Below are 20,995 nucleotides of genomic sequence, written 5' to 3'. Positions count from 1 at the left end.
ACAATGAAACACATGCACATGATCTTAGATTTGCTAATACCAACAGTCCCACAATAAACCCCTAGAGCATTTGAAAAATAATGATGACCGAGGTCTTGGTCTGCTCATCAAGATCAAGAATGCTGGTTCTAATGCTCCTGTATTACAATTGGAGCAAACTTTTAAATTCAGAATTAAACGTTTCAAGGTCTAAAAGATATTCAGTGCAAGCTTAACATGTTTATATCTGGCATATGTTCAAAGTTACTGTGCACAAAACTGAAATCCTCAGCAAAAAAACGACATCATCTTGCAATATAATGTGCAAACAATTTCCTCCAGGATGATGTTGAAAGTCCTGAAGGTTGCCTGAAATAGTCTGAGATAAACAATAGTTTAATAGAAAATGGCAGTGTGATTATTTTTTTAAGGGATTCATTAAACCGTATAAGAATACTATAATAGCCATTAAGTGCTTTCACAGAAAACATTTGCAGTCATGTTTGGAGACATTGCACTGCAAATGAGCATTGCTGAAGAGATATTTAACATATTAACACATAAACTACCTGCATATGATTGAACACAAATGCAAAAAACAACAGTCTAATTCACCTTAAATAGTGCCTTATTAAACAATATAATATCAACATTTTGCAGAGCAGTTAAATGCAGTAAACTCCATGCTTCCACATATCACACAGAAAGTGCCTCTTATTCTGATCATACTATGCTTATAATGCATTGTTAGATAATGGAGGTAAATGGAAATGGGGAAGTGATACTGTGTAGGTTTTTGTGAATACTGTGATAGATTGCTATACAGCTTAATTCAAAATGACTCGCATTTCTGCTGGTTCTGTCATTGGAGATGAACATGATCTCATTGACTACATTGATACATCAACTGAGTGTGAATTCGGTCGAGAGGATATTAAGTTAGACTGTGTCTTCTTCAGCTCTGGCCACATCCATGGATCTCAGAGGCAATGTCACGTCATCGCTGGCCTCCATGGCAGCATTGTCCTTGTTCGACTCCTCTTCTTTGCCCTCCAGTTTGGCCCTCCTCTCCTCCTCTTTCTTCTCTTTGTCCAACAACCGGTAGTTGATGCCCATTCCAGCAAACAGGAACACACTGGCAATAATGAGGATGACCCCACAGCTTTGGTATGTGTATTGGTAGTCATTGTAGATGTCATTGAATTTTCCTGTGGAGATTAAGAGAGTTTCATTTTAACATTGAATATGGAAAAACAAAGCATTAGTAAACAACATGTTATACAATATGTAAGTCAACTGTGTGAGTGTTTGTGTGCGTGTGTGTGTGTGTGTGCGTGTGCGTGTGTGCGTGCGTGCGTGCATGTGTGCGTGTGTATACGCGGATGGGTGTGCATGTGTGTTTGCACGATGCTCATGTGTACTCACCTAGTAAGGGGGGCCCTAACAACACAGGCCCACACTCCACAATGGTGACTAGACCCACTGCACTTGAGAAGCGCTGGGGACCCACCAAGTCCATCAGGGTTTCAAAGAGAACAGAGCTCAGCCAGCCGAAAGCAAAGCCAAAGAAGAGGGCATAGATGACGAAGCCTGTGTAGTCCACAGAGAGGGGGGCCAGCACATGGCACCAGGGGCGCCGCTAGAGATTCTGGGCCCCATGACAGAATATCATTTTGGGCCCCCCCACCTAAACCACCCATCAACCTAAACCCAGTTGAAGTTGATGAACTATTGATGCACTGCAAGAAATCCAATGATGGACATCTTTTGTAAATGTAATTTAAAATTACAGTTAATACAGGAATCAACAATTCAGCAAAGAAATCTCAACATTCTTTAACTTATTAAATTAAGACTTGAACAACACAAGGACAAAAGTATAATTAAATGAAGATTGGAACCCAAGTATAAAAGTATAAATCACACAAAAAGTAAAATATATAATTTTAATGGGGTGGTATTGTGTCTAAATAAATGTAGATCTTGTAAAGATCAGTTGGCCATAATACTGTCAGGATTAGATCAATGAAGAATTACAGCAGAGAGATATTTACTGACTCAGCATTGCTTCACACAAAGACAAACGTGTCTTATACAAGAGGGAGCAACACAGACATGGTGCCAGCGAAATTGAATGTGAAATGGGAAGATTTTTATTTTTACACTGCGGCAGTACTGTGGAATAGTATACCTGGAGAGCTAAAAACTATATCTAGCCTAATGCACAACGATTCAAGATAGGAGTAAAGAGATCAAATCAAATCAAAGCTAAACGCTGGGCCTTCTTAGTATATAGCAACATCTTTAATAAGATCATTGAAATCTAGTGATGAAGCCAACTTGCTGTGCTGCTGTCATTGTCCTTTGTTACTTCTTGCTCTTCTTCTTCTGCCTCTTTACCTCTTAATTTTTTAAATTTTAATTAATTTTGCCATTTAGCAGACGCTTTTAATCCAAACAATTACGAATTACAGGGACATTCCCCCTGGAGTAACTGAAGGCTAAGTGCCTTACTCAAGGGCACACAAGTAGTGGTGAGGTTTCAGGCGGGATTTGAACTCACAACCTTCCGATCACAAGTCCAACTCACTATCCACTACTAGACCACCACTACCCCCCACCACCTCTGCTCTCCTCTCTGGCTGCCTTGCTTGAAGTGGGCCCTGGCATGGAGTATCCATAGGTACATAATTCATAATATGTCCTATAATAGTATTAACATAATAATACATACATTACACCAGATTAGCTAACTTAAATGTTATCTAGCTAGCTAACAATATTATTAAGATGCCAGTGGTCAATGTTATTGCAATTACTGGAAGAACTATTAACTAAATATGAATATTAGCTAAAGTTGTATTCAATGCTTGCATGGTAATGCAGCATACATTAAAATATTCAAAATATGTTTGTTAACCCCAAACTCCTACTACTCACCTCCTTCTCCTTCAACTGGGAGGTGGGTTGAGGGAAGGAGTCCTGATCCTGGAGCTGCATCTGTGCATGACGTCATTAGCATGTAACATTATACTAGTTAGCTAGCTAGCTATAGCAAGAGTGCATAGCTGCTGGATACAAATTCACTGAGCTCTAATAACCTATATTTGGACCAAAATTGCACTCATCTCATACATTTAACAGAAATTATACTGACAGTGCACTGTAAGTTAACTATACTTGAAGTTAATGTTAATTAGCTATAGCGAGCTAACTAGATCATCCACGCAGTGATTAGATCACAGATTTTTTTACTTTTCTCTTTTGAGACCCTGACTTTGGCTTTGCCTTTCACGACATCGTCCACGCACGCACACGTACATTTGATGCATTTCCAATCTGGCTGTCCTCCATCTGTCCCACACACATACTACAGCAGGACATGTTGGGCATGGAAACCTTGTCAGAATATTTGCGGTAACGTTCCTCTAGTCTAGCAGCTCGCGCGCGGTGGACTGAACCATGCAATGAATAAATAGAGGGGTAAATAATAAGGCTTCATTTTGTTAAACATAGAGAAACAAAACTCCAGTTTGTTTCTTTTGTGACTTTTTTTAATACATAGAATTATCATTTGAATTCGGCTACATTAACGTCCTTATGATAATAATAATATTATTTATAAATATAATATATATATTTTTAAAGATTCTCATGGGCCCCTGTCAGTGCTGGGCCCTTAGAATCGTCCTAACTTACCACCCCCTTAGCGGCGCCCCTGCATGGCACACGCCATTATACAGCACAGAGGCCGCAAAGAAGTATTGTATCCTGGGCCGGACCCACTTGGTGTTGGCCAACAGGCCCATGGAGGGCCGGGCAAACATGTCCACAAAGGCCAGCACAGAGAGCAGGAAGGCTGCCTTCTCTTTGGGGATGTCCTTACTCTTGGCATAATTACTAAGATACACCAACGGTGAGAAGAGGCCGAAGAACATGACAATGTTTCCCATGATGTAGAGCAGAAAGCCTCTGTGTTTGAAAAGGGTGAGGTCAATAAAGCTGTTGACCTTCTTTAGGCAAGTTGTGCTCTCTTTTGCTTCGTCACTATCGCTCACGGCAGGTTGGGGTTTTGGTCCGATGGGTCGCATGAGAGAACCAGCCACACAGCAGTTGAGAAGCAGGCCTCCCAGGATCTGGAAACTCTCCCTCCAGCCAAACTGGTCAAAGAGCCAGCTGTTAAGGGGAGCCAGGGTGGAGAGGAAGACAGGACTGCCTGCCATGGCAATTCCATTGGCGTTGGGGCGCTTGTTGTAGAAGTACTTGCCAATCATAGTGAGAGCAGGATTGAGATTGAATGCCAGTCCTAAACCTACCAAAAACAAACTGTTACACACATAATTGAAGTAATCAGTATTTCATTAATTTAGTATTTTACTTACACACGATTAAAAGATACATACTGTAAATCAACTATCACATTTTACATTCAACTTTCAGTAATGAAAACTAACCCTACAACAAACCCTAACCCAGTATAAAAGGAATTTACATCGAAAAAGTGAGTTTCATTTTTTTTGAATTGTAACTCTAAATCATGGAGAACCAAAATGAGATACCTCCAATCACTCCCACACAGAGGTAGAGCCCTTCGACTGAGTTGCAGAAGGAGGCAGCAACGAGTCCAGATCCAGCCAGGCAGCCTCCCAACATCATGACAGGGCGACTGCCGTACTTATTAACCAGGATACTGCTTATGGGACCTGAGAAGAACACACGTCAGAGAGATAGTGTGGGTGAGTATAACACAACTGCAAACAATAAGCTGGTCTATATGGTATGCAAAGTTATTTTGGGAAACATCATGTTATGATGGCATACAGGTTGCCAAAAATGGTTTGAAAGGTGAAAAACCTCTATGTGAGAGAGCGTTTTATATATATATTTGACCACCAGAGAGCGCTATAGTTATATCTCTGGTGCATCCAGAGTCCTCACAACTTCTGCAATGATTTCTCTCACTGCTGCTGGTGCACTGCAGCAGATTCACTGGTCTCTCTATCCTTATTCACAATGCAATTTCACACAAAACAACAAAGCGTGATGAAACCGGGGATTTCAAGGTGTCTGTATTCTTTGTATATTCATTATGTATGTGCTAAGAATAACAAACAAATTGGATTCCCTCTCTAAAAAAACATTTCTACTGTAAACCCAGCTTCATTCTAAGTCTGTGTGCGATTGTGTGTGTGCAGGATTGTGTATGTGTGAGGTTCTGTATGAGAGAGAGGACAAAAAGGGTTAAAAGGACTTGTCACTCACGGTCATGTCAATTTCTTATTTCTACGTTTAACTTCCACCGAAGGAGAATATCAATAGTTGCCATGATAAATATGTAATGGCGTGTCCCACTTCATTGGCACTGTATACTAAATAGTGATGATTAATAGACTATCAAATTGTTGTTGTTTTTCTTATGGAAGAAGAGGATGTCAGGTTCAGCTGACCGTCCTTCATTCCTTATCACCTTCACAATGGTGACTTGGAGGCAGCAATCACAATAGCAGTGTTTTGGTATTGTCGTACACTGCAATACTCCTATTCCATGTAGGTGTATTTTCCACAACGTCTTGGAGGATGTAGCGACAGTAAACCAAAACAGGGTAGATACAATACATGGTAAATACAAACCACATACCTTATCCCAACTAACTCACTATGAATTGTAAACATAGGCCTAAATGGTGTGGCAGGTTCAGCTGGCAGGATGCCATTTCTCTGTCTGGCCTATAACAATAGGCCAAAATGAGAAGGAGGACACACTTGGAAGACGCTTCAGCCAGCCTGCCAAATCAACTGCACCACCCAAGGAACCTAAACAGAAGCTGACAGTTTTTGTTTAGAGCTTGTCCAGACTCGTTTGCCAGCACAGATCTTGACAAAGGGTTTTTTAGCATCTAATCCAGGCAGGATTAAACATTAACGATGAGTTCCTTCCTTCGCTCTCAGAGGAAGAGTTGGTTAGGGGGGGAAGGTCTGAGGGAGATAAGGTATGATCCAACCAATGTAGAGCATAATAAAACGGATAAGATCGAAATTGAGGGGAGTAGAAGAGGATAAACTGCCCTCTGTAGATTCCACAAACCTCAGATGTTGGTAAATCCCATTATGCACTGAATGTAATATGGTGTACTATGGTGTACTATGGTGATGGTTCTACTCATGGTTGGCACATTAAACGTAAACTGGTTTTAGTAATAAGCTTTATTTTAATAATAATATTATGCATATTATGCTTTATTTATATAGCACCTTTAATACATAAGAATGCAGCTCAAAGTGCTATACAATTCAGTGCAAAATGTATTTTTCATTTTGTATCAATACAATAAAAGCAGCATCACTTAATCCAGTTGCACAGATAATTGATCAATACAATAAAATCAGCAAAGAGAGCGACATTGTATATTTTAACTCCCACAACAGGAGATCTCTGTTCCAGAGGATGGTTTTTGTAACACAAGGTGCCAGACCTTGTATCTATTTTCGATTAACAGCGAGAAAACGATGTTCTCTGAGACCTCACCAGGAGGGTTTCTATCTGGATTTTAACTCTGTTCCCACAACAGGAGACCTCCGTTCCAGATGAGAATTTTTGGAACAAACATTGTGGTAACAAATATTGTGGTTTCACCTTTCCTTATTCAATGTTCCAGACATAGATACAATGCTAATTAAAAGCAAAATTGAAGAGATAAATATTTAACTGGCGCTTAAAAATGTTTCCTGAGCTTACTTCCCTGATTTCTTGAGGTAACATATTCCACAGTTTAGGGGCATAATTAATACATGCAGCATCACCAACATTCTTTTGGGTTTTGATAATAGCCTCCAATAATCCAGCAGCAGAGTATAGGTTGTCAGTAAGATAGGCTGGTCTCAACCCATTTAGTGCTTTAAATATGAGTAGAAGGGAGTAGAAAGTCAATTCAAAATAATACAGGGAGCCAGTGCAGAGTCATATACAGTGCTGTGAAAAAGTATTTGTTTTTGCATGTTTGTCACACTTCAATGTTTCAGATCATCAAACCATTTTTAATATTACGCAAAAATAACCTGAGTAAATAGAAAATGCAGTTTTTAAATGATGATTTCATGTATTAAGGGAAAAATGCTATCCAACCCTACCTGGCCCTATGTGAAAAAGTAATTGCCCCCCCCCCTTAACAACCAACCGATTACGGTAAACACATTTGTTTGAAAGCTGAGTTCAATTTCACAAGCCACACATAGGCCCGATTACTGCCAGACCTGTTCAATCTAGAAATGACTTAAATAGAACCTGTCTGTCTGTCTACAAATGGAGAACATATGGAACAGTGGTGAACCTTCCCAGGAGTGGCCGGCCTACCAAAATTACTCCAAGAGCGCAATGACGACTCATCCAGGTCACAAAAGATCCCAGAAGAATCTAAAGAGCTGCAGGCCTAACTTGCCTCAGTTAAGGTCAGTGTTCATGATTCCACAATAAGGAAGAGACGGGGCAAAGATGGCGTCCATGGGAGAATGCCAAGGAGAAAACCACTGCTGAGAAAAAAGAACACAAAGGCTTGTCTCACATTTGCCAAAAACTATCTTGATGAACCCCCAACATTTTGGGAAAATATTCTGTGGGCTGATAAGTCAAAAGTGGAACTTTTTGGAAGGTGTGGGTCCCGTTACATTTGGCATAAACCTAACACAGCATTCCATAATAAAAACATCATACCAACAGTCAAACATGGAGGTGGTAGTGTGATGGTCTGGGGCTGCTTTGCTGCTTCAGGACCTGGACGACTTCAGTCATAATTGATGGAATCATGAATTCTGCTCTCTACCAGAAAACCCTGAAGGAGAATGTCCGGCCATCAGTTGGTGAGCTCAAGCTCAAGCGCACTTGGGTTATGCAGCAGGACAATGATCCCAAACACACCAGCAAGTCCACCTCTGAATGGCTCAAGATTTTTTTTTTTAAGGTTCTGGAGTGGCCTAGTCAAAGTCCGGACTTAAATCCGATTGAGATGCTGTGGTATGACCGTAAACAATTAAAGAACAATTAATTAAAGAATTAAAACAATTCTGCAAAGAAGAGGTGGCCAAAATTCCTCCACAGGGATGTGAAAGACTCATTACCAGATGTCGCAAACGTTTGCTTGCAGTTGTTGCCGCTACGGGTGGCCCAACCAGTTATTAGGTTTAGGGGGCAATTACTTTTTCACATGGGTGATATATGTTTTAAATAACTCTTTGACTTCAATAAATGGAATGATCATTTAAAAACTGCATTTTCTATTTACTCAGGTTATCTTTGTGTAATATTAAAATTGGTTTGATGATCTGAAACATTTCAGTGTGACAAACATGCAAAAACTGACGAAATTGGGAAGGGGGCAAATACTTTTTCACAGCACTGTACTCTCTCCTCTTAGTTTTATAATAATAATACAAATAATTGTTTTATTGCCATACAATTAACTTGTCAGTGGGAATTTGGTATTTGATGCTCTAGGCAAGGGGTCTGTCATAGAGGCGACCCTGGAGCAATTTGGGGTTCAGTGCCTTGCTCAAGGACACCTCGACACATGGCCAGCCGGGGCTTGAAAGCTTCATTACCACGCAAGTTCATGACAGAATAGCGGTTCTCTGTAGGCTAGCAACCCGTGCTCCTACCCTGCCAGTCTGCACTGATAGTAGAGACGAGGCAACAAGTGCAACAACTTTGTGGCTGGACTTGAGTTACATTTCGGGCATCTTATGTCAAAGGGAGGAAATGCGTCATGGAAATATGTCAAAATGTGGGACTGTCATCAGACCCGTCACCAGGGCCCAGTCTTAGGGTGGGCCAATGAACTGCATGGGGGGGCACAATTATTATTAACTATTTTTGATAATGCAATATGCTATGGTATTCGTCATGCAACACTGACATGCGGTCAATCTCTTCAACAAACTGGTGGACATGAACATTGACCTCTGCATCTGCCACTGGATACGGAGCTTCCTGTGGAAAAGACGACAGTGGGTCAAGATGAACAGCCTTTCATCTCGACCCCTGACCCTCAGCACAGGCGCCCCCCAGGGCTGCGTCCTCTCACCCTGGCTCTTCTCCCTCTACACCAACCACCTGATATCTCTCCACAGCTCAGTCACCTTTATGAAATATGCGGATGACACTACCATAATCGGACTCATAACAAATAATAATGAAGACCATTACCGCGAGCAGATAGCCCAAGCAGTCACTTGGTGCCTCAACAACAACCTCCAGCTCAACTCATCAAAAACACAAGAAATCATCGTAGACTTCAGGCACAGCCCCCCCCCCAAAAAAAAAACATCAACATCCTTGGAGAACCCATAACCATAACGGACTCCTTCAAATTCCTTGGCACTCACATCAGCAACTCCCTCAAATGGAACACCAACACAGACTTCATCACCAAAAAAGCCCACCAACGACTATTCTTTCTTAGACAGCTCAAAAAATTCAAAGTAAAACAAAAACTCCTCCTTCAGTTCTACACCGCCATCATTGAGAGCATACTCACCTCATCTAGCACAGTTTGGTACGGCAGCTCGGACAGTAAATCAAAAAGGAAACTACAGCAAATAGTAAGGAAATCATCCAAGATCATCGGCACCCCTCTCCCATCAGTTGAATCACTGTATCTCAAACGCACCACAAATAGAGCACATAAAATTATCTCTGACCCCTCCCACCCTGCTCACCACCTGTTTCAACTGTTGCCCTCTGGACGGCGCTACCGATCCCTGGCCACCAAAACATCCCGCTTCAAAAACAGTTTTTTCCCCTCTGCCATAAGGACTCTCAACACCTGACTCACTGCACTGTATAAATTGTAAATTGTAAATATGTTCTTGTCTTGTCTTGTGGTTATGTGTGTTCATGTCCATGTAATAGTCATGTACAATGTGTGTATGTTTTTTGACACTGCTGTTTCAGCTGTACCGACAACAAATTCCACCGATCTAGGTCGTGTGGTCATTAAACTATTCATTCATAGGAGGTGGCAGAGGCTAAATTGGACACGTAGCCTACTGATGAAGATTAGACCTAAAATTATCAGAATGCAGCAAATAACATAACACAGGCGAAGCTGGTTTATTACAAACCTGTCATCTATTTTCTGTGTTTTATTTTTTAAACCACCCCTTTATAGCATGGAGAAGCCAAGTTGTGCATTACAATGCACACAGGTCAATAATTGGCACCAACCCGGCCAGGCCCGGGGTGGCTAATCGTGAGGATCTGGAGTTTTCCCAGTGGGCCGGTCTGGTTTTGGGCCGGTCTGGGCCGGTGTTCAGTCGTGGTAGTACTTGCAAGCCGATACCGTTCTGGGCGGCTGGGCCGGTACCATTCTGGGCCGATGCCATATAAATAGGGTGACCAGATGTCCCGCTTTGCGCGGCTACGGGGCCAGTGTCCATCGCGCCGCAACAAAGCGCCGCAACCAAGCGCAATCTATGGGACGTCTTCAGCCTATCAGGAAACAGCATTCATGTTCCCATGGCAACAGCCCCACGTGGATATAGGGAGCTGGCTGAATGTGCTAACCACCCGCTGACTCAAAGGGCTCGTAAAGTGAAACTGTGTCAACAATATCTAGTTTTCGTATTTTTTTCAACACCAACTTGAAGTTTTTAAGTACCCACTGGATATAATAAACAACAGTTTAACGATCACTAAATACTGATAATGTGTGCATTGGATTCACTGTTCTCCTTTTATTGGATGCTGCTGAATAAACCAAACAGAATAGGAAACAGAATGGAAATGCATATATATTTAAAAAATTGGATAGACATAGCTCTCAACTCGGCCAGGGGGGGGCGGATGCTACCAGGGGCACCTAAAGTTCGGTCCGGGCCCACATTGTCCCACACAAACATAACATACTCCTTGTCTCATTTGGTTTGTTGGGACCTGGTTACCCTAGTGGTGTCCAGCAAGGGATTGCTGCTATCACAGTAGAAGGCACAAGTGAGCTGTTGTACCAGTGTGGGGACAATGAAGCAAACCCATGACGTAGCGTCCTGTAAATGTAGAGAAGACTGTAGAGAACAGTGAGTCCGCTATTACAGACTAAAATACCAAGGTTGTAATTACATTATTTTAATATAGGCTACTGTAATCGGTTGTGAACTAAAGTGGGCCGGTCTGAGGCATGAAACTCCAGAGCTAAAAATGAGTCCCACTCCGACCCTGAACCCGGCACACAAGAGCAATAATTAAATTAAATAACCTACGTAACTAAAATTACAAGACTGGCACGCAATCAGTAAACTTGCAAAAGGTGGGGAGGAGTGGGAGGAGGAGAGGGGAGGTGGAGGAGGAGGAGGAGGGGGGGGGGAAGAGGAGGAGGAGGAAGAGGATGGGGAGGAGGGGGAAGAGGGAAGAGGTGGAGGAGGAGGAGGAGGAAGAGGATGGGGGGGGAGGGGGAAGAGGATGGGGGAGGAGGGGGAAGAGGGAAGAGGAGGAGGGGGAGGAGGAGGAATGCGATTGGTTATCCCATACTCAAGCTCCACCCTCCTCTGTGTCTCTGTGTCCACCACCACCACCTCACAACCCCCTCAGCTGGAACTGATAAACACACAACTACATCCTGGTAATCAGGAGGAAGGGGGGAGATAAATCAATCTCACTGCTGGGAATTCCATATGTTACCACCTGACAGGTGTCTTAATCTGGGCTACGTGTGTGTGTGTGTGTGTGTGTGTGTGTGTGTGTGTGTGTGTCTATATCTGCCTGTGTTCACCCATGCATGTGTGAATGACGCATAACACAGAGGTCAAAATGTTTATTGTATTGGAGGATTTTTAATGAATGCTGATAGGCGCCGACAGAATATCAGCCGCATTTATGAATAAACAATGTTTATTTAAAAAAGAGAGAGAGAGAGAGAGAGAGAGAGAGAGAGAGAGAGAGAGAGAGAGAGAGAGAGAGAGAGAGAGAGAGGGACTTAAATAAATACTTATTCTACACCTGTTCCTCTGTGTCGACCTCCCTCTGTTTCTAGAGACCCTTACAGGCCTACTGTCATTCACAGGAGATTAATGGTGCGCGTCGTTGTTTTGGAAAACGTGTTTATTTTAGAATATTTATCATATAAATAAATATAAATAATACTCATTACATTGACATTTTTGATCAAATAATGGTTGTGGTAATGTATTATTAGCGACCCCCAAAGATGTATGATTTCGTTTCTCTTAGAGAGAGAGCTGTCAAACACTACTGAATCTACTGGAGATAGAACCTTATAACTCCAACTCGGTTTATGTTTTGTGAGATGGAACCTTTGTATTTTATTAATTACTAACCAAAAAATATAAATTTTAAAAATAACACCACACAGGCATTAATAAACACCTAATGGATCAGATTATGTAAAAAAATAACATTTGACCAAAAATGGAGATAGAACCTTATAATTCTAACATAGATCTGTTGTGACATCATAATAGGTGACATAGCAAAGCAGTTTCGGACAGTCTTTTACTTCAGTAGGAGATGTAAGAAGTAGCGAGTAGTAGTAAGAAGTAACAAGAGACAAGAGACGATTAATTAAAAGATGAGTTTTGTTCTAAACCAGCTGAGAAGACGCGAATTTGTCGTCGCGGCTGGCCTGGTAGGAGCCGCTGCTGGAACTTCCTACTACATCTATAAGACCTGGGGCTCTGAAGAGGCCCCTGTTATCACTGAGGAGGAAGGTAGGTTGAAGTTAGCCAGTGGATATACAACATGACATGTTTTAGTTAGTAATTAATAAAACATCTCACAAAACATAATGGAATGTAAAAACGTTGATGCTCAATATCTCTAAAGTACCCTAAACGGAGATTGTTTTTTTTTTAAACTTCGAAAAATGTTTTTTTTTGTTTTTTTTTGAAACTTCGAAAAATGTCATCTTTCCTTTTACCCAATGCAGCTTCTGAGACTAACGGGTAGGGATGCGATTAGCACTGAGTCAGGGACAAACGTCGTTGATGCACCTGTTGCTAGCAGCACCACTGTGGAGGCCAGTGTTACTGCAGCTGGCATGCGAACGCGAACCGGCACGGTTCTTTGCCGGTGTGAAAGCCCTATAGGGTTCAGCGTCAGTTCGCTTCGGTGCACCTTGCTGCCTGATTGTCTGTCCCTGTGTCATTCACTCTCAACATGGATACAAGTACAATAAGCATTCTTTAGGTGGTGGTAGATTCTCTAAAAACAACATACAGATGATAATTCACACAATATAATACCACGAAAGCGTACAGCACTAAACAATAACATTTATTTGGGCAGCATCATACTCAAACTCAGGCAGAAGGGCAGGGTCCGGCCAGGTTCACAGTCACAGACTGCCAGTGCATCATACAGGTACATCATTCAGCTACTGATGTTACTGAAGATGATATGATACTGGTGTGGTCTACCATTTGGTTTTAGTCATAGGCTATTGCTCTCACTTGTACCTTTTGCTAAGTCAAGCATTTAGAATGTAGAGTGCATATTGCGAACTTTCACAACGTCAATAACGCATCGGACTCTAAAAAACGCACGTTGTTTTTAGCCTCCGTTGCGAAAGGGCCCCCGCCGCCACCTTGCGGGGGCCCCCCGGGATTTTCGGTACGCCACTGGATAGAACCTTATCATTCTAAGCTCATGAAATGTCAATGTCATTATTCCTTCTAGTCCACCGAGTGGACAAAGTTGGACGGTAATTTAGCTACGGCAAGCATGGCTCGAATTTTACAAATCACATTACAGTACATAACATCAACCCACTATAATAGAGTGCATTTATTAGTTCAGAAATGATTACAACACTTGTTGTTGTGTTGTTGTGAACCACCTATATAGCCTGTAGAACATTCTAGAAACCCTACCAATAAACATAATCATGTTTGATATTACTAGTCCTGACCGTGGAGGATCTGCCAGTGACTGAGGCGTGTGTCCTGACCCACCCTGTGGGAAACCCAGACCTCGGTCAACCAGACGAAGACTCACCCACTGTCCTCATCTGTGAGGTAAGATCTCCCACTAGGAGAGAATGATGACAGTCTCTAGTCTAGGTGTATGTATGTTAGTAGTACAAAGCATTACGTTTATTTTGTATTGAGTATAAAACAGTATTAATGCATTTTAACATTGAGACATATATTTTGTATTGACTATAAAATAGTATTAATGCATTTAAACATTGAGACAAGAAGCTGTCTTCTGTACCCGCTCTCCCAATATCTCAAACTGTGACCCCCCTCCCCAAGAAAAAGTTTCAGGCGCAGCATTTCCCCCCACTTTAAGCCCTGATGCTGGTGCTGCTGAGTAGCCAGTCAGTTTCCCTATCCCCAACCCCCCCTTGTTCCCAGTTATCCTGTGTCTCAGACACCTGACCCTCCCAGCCTGCTTATCTGGGGTTCCCCATCTCTTGCAAGTCTTTCTCCTGCTCCTATTCCTAGCCAATGTGTTCCTCCCTTAGGTGTATCACAACCAATATGGTAAGGGCATTCAACTGCAATCCTTAAGGGCCACAGTCTCTGCTGGTTTTCTTTTTTCAATTGATGTAATGAATCACTGAGAGTGTACACGTCTGGGTTTCCAGATCTAATTCGAAGTATGAAAACCAGGAGACACTGCAGCTCCTGGGGGGTGAAGTTCAAAACACCAGAGGTGTGCTGTGTGAGAACTGATAATATCAGTTCTCACACAGCACACCTCTGGTGTTTTGAACTTTGGTACCACCAAACTATATCCACTAGAGGGCAGCGCAATACATTAGGAACAGGCATCCTATTACAAATGTGGGATTAGAGTGTCATTTGATGTACTTATACTGCTGCTATGATGGACCTCTCTGCCACGTGTTTGTATAGGGCCCTATTTAAACTCAATACAGACCCTTCCTCAAAGACTTGCGCGATGCCAGGGATATTCAGCAGTTACCTTGTCTTGCAAGTGTATACAGAACACACTCTTTTTGAGCCAGAGTTGTCCTGTCCTATAGGTTGCCACGGTGTCCGAGAAGTCCCGCATCATGGAGCTGGAGAGGGACCTCTCTCTGCGGACAAGGGAAGTGGCCGACTTGCGGCTGCGTCTGGAGTCCCAACAGGTCTCTGAGGGTGCTGACTCCACAGCCTCACCTCTTCTTGAGGAGGTGATCACACTAAGAGCTCAGCTGGCCTCTCAGGAAGCCAATCAACAGGGTGAGCTGACTGAGCTAAAGGAGAGGATGGGGGCTGAAGAGAAAGCCCACCGTGAAGCACTGGCCCAGCTTCAGGCTTCATCCGGGAGGCTCTCCGGTGACAACGAACAGTTGCGAATGCGCCTGAGCCAAGGTGAGAAGGAAAATGCAGACATCATAGAGTTGTGGCGCTCTAAGCTGGAATCTGCCATTGCCTCTCACCAACAAGCAATGGAGGGGTTGAAGGTGTCCTTCAGCAAAGGGGAAGGTGCCCAGGCGACAGAGCTAGTAGAGACCAAGAGTGCCTTGGAGAGGCTGAAGGTGGACCACAAGTTAGCGCTGGAGGAGGCAGGGGCCAGGCACAGGGCAGGGGCTGCAGTCTTGGCACAGGAGACAGAGGAGCTAAAATCACAGCTGCTGATTGTGTCAGAAGAGAAAGAGCATCTGGATGAGTCTCTGCGGACCAGTGTGGAGAGTGCTGAGGAGCAGCACCTGGTGGAGATGGAGGATGTGCTGGGCAAACTGCATGCTGCTGAGATGAAGGTAAAGGAGCTGGAAGACAACGAAGCAAAGTTAGTCCAGCAGGTCCAGGACAGAGCCAGAGAGGCCCAAGAGCAGGTGGCAGCTATGGAGGCCCTGAATTCCCAGGAAACTCAAGGTAACTTAGAGCTCCAGAGCCTGAGGACCCAGCTGGAGGAGGCCCAGAGCCAGGCCCGCTCACAGGGCGTCAAGGTGGGCCTACATCCATCTTCCCATTGTCAATCACCATTTCAATCTCCAAATGTATATCCAATCCCATATGTTATAACTAACACATTTGCCAATTGATCATGGAATACATCTGTATGATACTATCTGTTATAGCTTATCCCTTTCATCAAATTCCTTACTTGAATTTATTTTTATTCATTATTACCCTTTCCTCCATATTTATTTTGTTTACTTATTGTCATTTTGTTTTCTTCAAAATGTCCTCCATGTCCATGCATGGTGTCACCATCTGGCCTGTGCTATAGTTCAACGAGTTAAGCTCTGAGTTGGAAGGACAGCAGCAGAAGCTTCTCTCTGTGCAGCACAGCCTGACCTCTGTTCAGCAGGAAAAGAGCTCCTTGGAGCAGGAGCTGGTGAGTTATGGGGCCTACAGAAGGGTGGTGAGGAGCCAGGGGTTGGGCATGGGTGGCATGACTGTTGGGATAGGACTTAAGGTAAGCTCAGGTAAGGAAGAGCATAGCATCATCAGCATGCTAGTGAATGCTACAAAGAATGCAATGTTGTGCTACACAGATTCATCACATGGTGGTGACACATTCTTCAAGAGGCTAGATGCCTATAGAGGTTTTGACTTATTATATCATCATGGATAAACCATAATTTCAGTCTTTAGTATAAGCATAACTTGGATGTCTCATTATGAATTGTGAGTAATTTTGAGGTGTGTCTTAGAACAACACATTCCAGCATGCACACACATACTAATAACTTTTTTTATTTCCTCAGAAACAAAAACTGGAAGAAAGCACAGATGAGAAGATTAAATCAACACAAACTATGCAAGGTAAATGTATTTACTTGGCTTGATCTTTCATACCCTTTTTGTTTGACAGATCTTACTTGTAGATACATGAAGTAATCTGAATTCAACTCCTTCTTTCAGAGTTGCTTGAGAAGCTTGGCAAAAAGGAGGAGCAATGCACATCTCTCTCCGATGAATCAGAGGCTCTAAGGAGCCAACTTGCAGGTCAGAGCTTTGGCCAGAATTGTGGTGTTTAACGTACAGCACACACACAGTACAAGTCACCATTTATGTGACATTGTTTTTTTGTTCTAGTTGAGTAAAGTGTGAGTAAATTCCAATGAATTGTCTTCCTTATGGGTTATTTTTCATTCCATAAAACACCGGTGTAAGTGTGAATATGCCTGGTTAAAAAGGGGACACGTGATGATAAAAAAAAATCACAAAATATCACCATTATTGCTCTCCTTGGTGATAAAGTTGTGTTTATGTCCATTGTGTGGGAAAGTTGTCTTTACTGACATGTCCATTGTGTGGGAAATATGCGTATGTTGTAACAAAACGGCGTGTGTTCTTGTTCAGGGACTGACTAGTAGATTTAATTGTGTTTCTCACATTCAGGCCTGGAGAGGAAGCTAAAGGCTGGGGATGAGAAACTTGATCAGATCACAAAGGACAAGGCCCAACTCAAAAGTGACATCTCAGACATGATGAAGTCAACAGGTGATCGCTCAGAACAGCTCACCAAAATGAATGAAGACCTCACTCAAAAAGAAAGGTACATGCCTTTAACAGCCCAAAAATGTTCTGATGAAGTCTCTCGTACATTGCATTTTCAGCAGAGGTGTGTCCTCAAACATGCCAATCCAAATGTTATTTGCTCTGTTGTAGAACAATGAAACGTTAATTTTTATCTTACAAATGTTGATACCTGACTTGCCTTTAGTGTTATTTAAGAAATTACAGTTGTATAATCTTGGGTGATGTTGAAGTGTCTTTACATTGCTTGCTGAACAGAATACAACATATTCACAAATTACTCATCTTGTACTTGTACTGTAGTTTTAATGCTCATCTCAAATAGTAAGATGTTGCTCATAAAGCATGTGATAGTTGCTATATTAAAGTAGGTCTCACCATATTTCTATCTTGGTTTATCAGGTCTTACTGAGGTTAATTTTGTCTCCATATGTGACATGGTCTGGTGAAAAAGTCCCCAAGTAGGGCAAGGTAATTTTTCAGTTCAGAGATTATGAAAGTGCAGATTGTAAGCTTTCAAAGGATGTGTCATACATTGAAAAATAGTTGAAGAAGATTTGCTTATTTGAATGTTGGTATCATCTCGTTGAGCTACCTAGCAGCTAAAAAGAAAACATCGCTATACTGACATGTAACTGCATGTTTAGCACATCAGAACACGCTGATAGAACATCAACATAACTACACATAATTAGATGATCACACAGTCCTTGCTTTTGAACATGAACATTTTAAAACATGTTTGTTTAAAAGCCATGTATCTCTAACCCAGTAGCCTAGGAACAGGACGGCTGGCGATACAGTGAATCCAATTCACAAAGTATTTAGTGATTCTAAAACTGTTATTTGTTATATTGAGTGGGTTTTTCAACACTTCAGACCTCCTATCTGCAAAATTCACTTTTTCACAGACAGACTTAAGGTTTAATTTAAACTTCTGCGTAAAATCGACGCCGTAGCCTTGCGTCGGCCCGCGTGGGCCCGCCTTGCCTACGGAGAGGCTTGACGCGCACATCTCCAAAAATTTAAGAACGCGTCAGTTTCTACGCAACCATAAGCTCTGTGATTGGTCCGCTTGGTAGCACATGATTCCGACTCTCTCGTCGGCCAAAATGCGGAAGCCATGACAGAAATGTCATTTACTTTTTCTGTAATTACTCATTAATAAAGATTTGAAAAATTATGATAACCATCGTATTATCTTAGTTTAGTGTCATTTCAATGCATCATAGAACTTTTATTTACAACAAGCATAACAACAAAAAGATCGCTATTATGCCGCTTTGAGCTTTGAGCTCCGTTGAGTTCCTAACCGGAAGAGGCACAGCACAGGGGCATAGAAAACACACTGCCACCTAGCGATGTGACGGTGTAATTGCAGCGCGGCCTACGCAGAAGTGTAAAGTGCGAGACCCCTTACGTAGATTACGTAAGCTACGCACGTAAATTCGACGCAGAACTTTAAATCGGCCTTTACTTTAATTTAAAGTGAAAACCGCAAATCAGAACATTTTGCAGATAGGAGGTTTTGCGTTTCGGCCATCGATATGATCAATATTCAGTCTATCATTCTTTAAAACTGTTCCATAGAATGAGCCTCTAGTTTGTAGTAGTAGTTTAGTTATCCCCCTCTCCCCCTCCTTTTCCTAGGCAGTTAGAGGAGTTACAGACCCAACTGGCAGAGGAGAAGGAATGGATGGCACGTTCTGAAGAGCAACAACAGCAGGAACTGGGCCAGAAGGACCAGGAGCTGAAGGAGATCACAGACAAACATCAGGGTCAGCTAAACAGCCTGCAGAAGAAAATTGTTGACCTGGTGAGTGATGATCTGGATAAAACATTGAAAGTCAGGGACAATAAGAGGTTGGTGAAGACTACCGAAATGGCTTTGAATGTTATTAGAAATGCCTTTTCTTGAGTGCTGCCACATATTAACCTATAACACATAAATTATAGGGACTTGACCAGACCTTTTCCTGATCATTCTCTCCCTCCCTGTCCCTTTCCTAACAATTGGTGATGTAATTAGTTAAAATGTCTCTCTTCTTATGCATTGTATAGGAAAAGCATGTGCAGCAGTGTGAGACCCAGGCCAAGGAGCTTGAGGCCTCTCAGGAGAAGGCCCTGTCTGAGGCCTCAGAGTGCCATGCACAGGAGCTTCAGGGTCAGGCTAACAAGGCGAGGCAGGAACTGAGCATCTCCAGGGAGAAAACCCAGGAGCTGGAGAGGCTGGTATCTGACTTGCAATCTTATAAGGAGAAGGCCCGGGTAAGCACCAACTTATCATAGCATCATATTGTTTGTCTCCAGTGTATTAGAATCACAGATTCTGTGGAGGTGCTGCCTTTTAGTACCAAATATCCACCAATGCAGTGTTTCCTCTATATGCATTTATTCGCCACGAATGGATTTCCTCCGCCACTAATTGATTCAGACAGTCCACTTTGATTCAGGCTGCGCAGAAAGGCAGCGAGTTATTATGACCGGAGAACAGAAAAAAAGCAGATTGAAGCTAGATTCAGGCCGCTTCCAGACCTACATTTCGTTACGATTTAGGGCGTAGTTAGTTACAATATGTTACAATGTTGCAATTAACCTCGTCGTTTGTGTTCGCACTGCAATCGTGACTGAATCGCTCTCAACAGGCGCGCGGCGACGCGCTTTCAAAACAGTTTTGTGATTGGTCCGAACTTAGCGGGACATTTGGATTTCTCTTTTAGCCCGTCGCCGGTGCCTTTAATCCCGTATTCTAATCGAAAATGCAACATCATCAGCGACGACTGTGGGTTATTGCATTTACTGCTGTTCTCTGGTTCATGTTCTTATACCAGTGCTCAGTATAGAGTATTTTAAATGAACATTCGTAATGTATGTCTCTGATGTTCATGGTCAACTAAATCAGCCTATTTTGTGAAACAAATAATGTTCCCCCTAATGGGTTAACCGAGCATTCTCGCACCTAACGTGCAAGCACCTAGCTTCGAACTATTCATAGCAATATGCGCGGGGCAAAAATAATCTATTGCCTCTAAAATCACCACGAACAGAACGGCGGAGGTACGGGTAAGCAGGGCTCATGTTGGTGTCCTCAAAGGTAAGAGTTGGTTTTCTTTAACTCAACTGATAGCATTACCTTGCTGTTGTTGTTTACCGAATGCTCCATCTGACTGTCACACTGTGATTTTACTTGTGTAAAGAGTTAATGAGTAACGTTAGCCGGTTTTGTGCGTGTACTCTCATGTAGGCCTACTTCGTATTGATCTTTCTCTGTGTGTGTGTGTGTGTGTGTGTGTGTGTGTGTGTGTGTGTGTGTGTGTGTGTGTGTGTGTAATGCGCCTTCCGCATGTTCCGCTGCAGCTGTAGGATATATTGGTATTTGATCACCTTCTATATAAAATCACCTGCTCGGCTTTAATGACTTAACCGCTATTTAAGAAATTATAATTGTTGCCACCCTCTAGTTTTTGGTGAAATTACGTCTTTGTTTTGAGCGGCAGTGCGCACCGCGCGTGAAAAATTAGCGCTCCGCCACTAATATGAAAAATCCTCGAGGAAACACTGCAATGGCCATGTT

General features: G+C 42.5%; 1 protein-coding gene across 1 annotated transcript; it reads right to left on the bottom strand.

Moving 5' to 3' along the window:
* Positions 1 to 918: 918 nt before the first annotated feature.
* LOC308172962 (monocarboxylate transporter 1-like) lies at positions 919 to 9,511 on the bottom strand (the record flags this gene model as incomplete). Its single annotated transcript, XM_080547927.1, has 6 exons — positions 919 to 1,187; positions 1,405 to 1,609; positions 3,711 to 4,291; positions 4,539 to 4,682; positions 8,886 to 8,959; positions 9,507 to 9,511. 6 exons carry the CDS (start codon positions 9,509 to 9,511, stop codon positions 919 to 921), a joined length of 1,278 nt encoding a protein of 425 aa, XP_080404053.1.
* Between the last annotated feature and the right edge of the window lie 11,484 nt (positions 9,512 to 20,995).

Source organism: Nansenia antarctica, assembly GCF_963989245.1.
Source record: "Nansenia antarctica genome assembly, chromosome: 18".
In the NCBI taxonomy this organism is placed as follows: domain Eukaryota; kingdom Metazoa; phylum Chordata; class Actinopteri; order Argentiniformes; family Microstomatidae; genus Nansenia; species Nansenia antarctica.
This window is presented reverse-complemented; position numbering and strand designations above follow the sequence as displayed.